Source organism: Cibotium barometz, chromosome 3 (assembly GCF_041138505.1).
Source record: "Cibotium barometz isolate CiBa-2024 chromosome 3, ASM4113850v1, whole genome shotgun sequence".
NCBI classification, from domain to species: domain Eukaryota; kingdom Viridiplantae; phylum Streptophyta; class Polypodiopsida; order Cyatheales; family Cibotiaceae; genus Cibotium; species Cibotium barometz.
This window is the reverse complement of record NC_141048.1, coordinates 37,061,455-37,065,827: the sequence shown is the minus strand read 5'-3', so window position 1 is coordinate 37,065,827 and position 4,373 is coordinate 37,061,455. Positions and strand designations below refer to the sequence as shown.

General features: G+C 43.7%; 1 protein-coding gene across 1 annotated transcript; it reads right to left on the bottom strand.

Annotated features, from left to right (window-relative positions):
- Window positions 1–1,839: 1,839 nt before the first annotated feature.
- LOC147640021 (expansin-A11-like) lies at window positions 1,840–3,295 on the bottom strand. The gene is made up of 3 exons (XM_086824392.1): window positions 3,139–3,295; window positions 2,616–3,045; window positions 1,840–2,508 (listed from the first exon to the last, which is right to left on the bottom strand). Exons 1-3 carry the CDS (start codon window positions 3,293–3,295, stop codon window positions 2,205–2,207), a joined length of 891 nt encoding a protein of 296 aa, XP_086680518.1. The 3' UTR covers window positions 1,840–2,204.
- Window positions 3,296–4,373: the final 1,078 nt, after the last annotated feature.

The window sequence follows — 4,373 nt, the reverse complement described above, 5'->3', positions numbered from 1 at the left end:
AAGCAACACTAACCATAGAGGTTGCCATTGAGTGTATCACTTTTTGCTACAAAAAATCATTGCATACTCTTGTGCAGATACATACCCTCGTTCACTGCTGCTACCTTCATGAGCATAGTTGGACAAAACTATACACAACCTTTCTCACCTGATTATATCATTGATCCTTGTAACATGATGCACTGGAGGGGCAAACACCCAGATGGGACAATATGGCGAGGTATGGAGTTAACTCTTCATGTGCTCCTAAATAAGGGCCTTACATTTTTTGGTGGAATTAAGAGAGATGTTTTCTTTGCAGGTGGATCTCAACGTGGATATGACTTTTGGGATAGCTTGTTGAGTCGTCATGTAAAGCAAGGGCAAGTGTTAGTAGAGCTTTATGCTGCACGTGGGCAGAAAGATGGTAATTAACCATTTCATTATCCCTTCTATCATCTACTTTCTTAGCTATTGGAGACCTCTTGAATCTGATTTAATGCTATTCATGAGGTTATGCAGGAACTATCTATGGGGAGGGGACCCCTGGATTAGGAAAATCCCTAAAGTCAGGTGGGAATGGTGCTGTTTGGAAATAGGTAAAGGGGGCCTTGGTATCAAAGATGTGTCCAATCTAGCTAATATATTGGCTGCCAAATGGGTGTTGAGAAGCTTTCTCTACCCCTCTGAAGACTGGGCGTGGTTGATCACTAGAAATCTTGATCAATTCCAACTCAAATAATTCCCTAAGTGGAAGAACATCCTCCCGCTCACAATTATGGCAAGCAAATTCATGGTGAAATCGGTAGGCAGCTAGCTGGTCTATTGACTTTGGTCAGCTTGGAATGCTGTCAAGACTAACCTTATCCTTTCTGAGAAACCTAGCTACACATAGGGTATACATGGGAGAGAATCCATCTGGTGGCCAAGCATTCCCCTCCCCCCAATTGAGGATGCACAGGAAAGGAATCTACTCTGCTAGTGGGATATCTGGGACAGAGACATCAATTCTTGGATGTCCAGAGCTGATTTGATCAGAGATTATAATGTGACATATGTAGAATTAGACCTTATTGGGGCAAGAATCAGCTTATGGCACCAATCAGACACTTGGTTGCTATCAATTAAAGATATGCCAATTCACAAAGCTTTCCAATGGAAGAGTCAAAAGGGCCTACTTCCTATCCCCCCCAAACAGGGGACTGCTCCTATCCATTGTACTTTAAATAAGAGACGGGGAATTCTTCATATCACAATGGTATTTTCTGTTTGGTAAGTTATGGAATAAATATGTGGAACCAAAAAAAGCGTGCCTAGCTTGGTTGGTTATGTTCAGAGCTATTTGGATTCACTTTAAATCCCTCAGACTTAATATTGGGGATGGGAAGTGCCACAAATGCAAGGAGGCTAAGGATGACCTACACATATTCATGCACTGCCCTATTGCAAAGGAATGTTTTGAGTCAAATTGTGGGCTGTCTTGAGAACTGAACTGTTATGGTGCTTGTGGTTACATAGACTTGATTCCATTTTTAACAGCATGCCTACTAACAGCTTCTAGTTGAAAGAGAACTTGATACATGCAGGTGAAAGATTCATACAAAGACGATTGAAAGATCTAGACACCAAGCTTCTTCGTCTGCATAAGAAAGCTAAAGGAAAACAAGTGGACCAGGTGATACAGAAAATTTAGGAACTGTGGAAGATGAGAGATTCTGTCATCTCCAAGGATGTGATGCTCATTAAAGCACTCTATGTTTTGTAACTTTCTTCTCTAATTTCTTAATATAAGCGGCCTTTATTTGAAAAAAACCATTTAGGGGTATGATGGCTGACAACAATATAAGTTTCATTGTACAATACTCATTTATGGGCAACTGACTATGGGACAAACGTGTCAAAAGAAGTAGTAAGATGAAGTACCTTGTGAACTATCAAATTTAATAAAAAAGTATGATCGATGGATTCTACCACACAGGTGAAAGGTAATGTGTCCCCCATGACCAAGCCTTAATTAAGGCAGAACGCTATGCATGAGTCGAGCCTAAAGCTGAAGGGACGCTTGTAATTGTCAGGTGGCTTCACGCAATTTTCACTGCGGCAGTTGCCGGATGGCTTGTGAACGATCATGACCTCCAGCGCAGCTTAATTGGCCTACGTATAGACGGATACGATTAAGGCTTGTCTACTAGCAATTAGCTTTTTATTACAGTATGAAATTTGAATCAAAACTGGGGTCCAACGAACGTCTGGCCGAATTGCCAGTCTGCCGGAGCGACGTCGTAAGCCGTGATAGAACGCCCGTCGTCGGTGGTCACACGGAACGAGAGGCTCTGGTCGTCAAGGTTGCCTCCGTCCTGCCAGTTTTGGCCCCAGTTCCGCTGCATTTGGCGCCACCCGGTGTTGGAGCCCTTGATTTCCACGGACATCACATCTCCCGCGCCGCCAACGTTGGTCACAAGCACTAGGTTGAAGAAAGTGTGGCCGTTCACTTGGAAATAGACGCCGCCGGACCTCTGGCAAGGCACCCTGTATTTTAATGAGATTGGCACCGATAATCAGAGCGGGTTGGAAATCACAATTTGGTGGCAGTTCAGTTATACTGATCTCCTGCAATTATGTGTGATCTTGCTTACCTTCGGTAGAGAAGCGGGACGTGGCCATAGGGTACTTGGGCTATTTGCGAGAAGGCTGGCTCGGCGAGGTCGAAGTGTTGCTTGGGAGCGTCGCACCAGCCTCCGTTGCTGCCTTGCGGGCATAAATTGGTAGCCGTCACCACAATCGAAGGTTGCCCAGCCAAGCATCCATCGCTCGGCGCACACTTAATTTCAAAGCACGCTCCGCACGTGTGGCCCTCGTTGAAGAGGGGGGCGCTCAACGCTGTTGTGAGGGTACCGTAGGCAGAAATCTGGTTGCCATATCCACAAGCACCATCTTGTATTTGCATGAATTGGAGAAGACAAGTTGAGAAGGTTAGTGGCGTAAATTTGTAATAATTGATTATGCGCCTACAATATAACTTGCTCAAAATGGGGTTTGCTAACAAACAAATTATTGACCCCAACACTGCTAACAAACAAATTATTGACCCCAACACTGCTAATTCTTTCGGCCAGAGTTCCGGCAGCTAGAAAACACAAGGCACCGACTGCTTAATACCATTGGTGCCTGAGGCATCACTGCCTCCATAGTAGGTTGCGTGGGCTAAACTCCATCCTGCATCCCCTACACCATAGTAACCAGCCAATGAGGCTGGCATGAGTTTCAAGAGGAGTAGTGCAAAGGCCAAAGCCCTGATCTTGGTGTAGAAAGCCATAGTTGCTGTGCAAGACAAGCAAAAGTCGAGCATTAGCATGACAAACTACATGACGATCATTCTTTAAGCAGGACTACAAGTATAATTAGCATGATAACCTACTCAAAAGCTATTCTGGGAGTGAACGTCGAAACGCAATAATATTTGGGGGGACTACTGTTGAAGCAATGATTGGAGAGACGGTTAAGGGGTATGGGCAGTAAATTGAAGTTGTACACGAGCCTACTAGCTCATTATCGGCCCGTCTGATCTGTGTTGTCTGGTAGCAGTCAAGAAGCCTCTCGTAGGAAACGTGTTACGTGGCACACATAGCGGTCGGTGGGTGTGAAAAAGGGATGATCGACCTCCATGACCCCTGGGCACCAGTGCTCGAAAAAAACCTGGGTTTAGTGTAATCTCATGTTGAAATTTTAAAAAATACCTGTAAATTTATAGCTGGAAGGTACCAATACTTGGAGAAAATAGTTTTTTTAGAGCACTCCTGGGCACACCTAGGTGGTGTAAATCGGCGTAGGACAATGAAATTGGTCTCTGCCTGCAGTTGGGCATTGGGCATACAAACACCTCACACACACCTGCTAAAAAAAGAGAGCATATTTTTCAACCAATCAAAATAACGACAACTCTTAAATCTACCTAGTTTTTGTTTCCGAGATCTCTACTATGAAAAGTCATTCCTTAAAATAAGGGCTACTTAAAATCTCACACTGTTTTTTATAATTTTGTCCCATACAAATACCATCGTGTGTCCTTACCACTTATCACAATTCACCAATATCAAAGGGTGTGCTTCCACGTGACTCGAGATTTCCAAGTTGGTTGCCAGTTTGGGGATATTTTTAAATGTAGGAAGACAAGGTCTTCCGGGGGCTAGTTTGTGGTTGTGAAGTGAATAGATAGGATTAGACAGGATTTCGAAAGGTTGAACTCACAATTGGTTTGCCAGTTTCTCACAGTGTAGAAATCAACCCAGAAACTACAACTTCAAAATTGCATCGTAGATGAAATATTTCTGGCACAACAATAACGTATCGAACTAGGAGTAGATCTTCATAACATTAAAACCAAGTATGTAGAC

Bases quoted from the DNA above. Each gene is read 5' to 3' on its own strand.
- LOC147640021 (XM_086824392.1), bottom strand. From the start codon at position 3,295: ATGGCTTTCTACACCAAGATCAGGGCTTTGGCCTTTGCACTACTCCTC. The intron at 3,046-3,138 runs GTATTAAGCAGT...GTTTGTTAGCAG, and splicing joins TGATGCCTCAGGCACCAATG to TGTTGGGGTCAATAATTTGT. The intron at 2,509-2,615 runs GTAAGCAAGATC...ATTAAAATACAG, and splicing joins GTCCCGCTTCTCTACCGAAG to GGTGCCTTGCCAGAGGTCCG.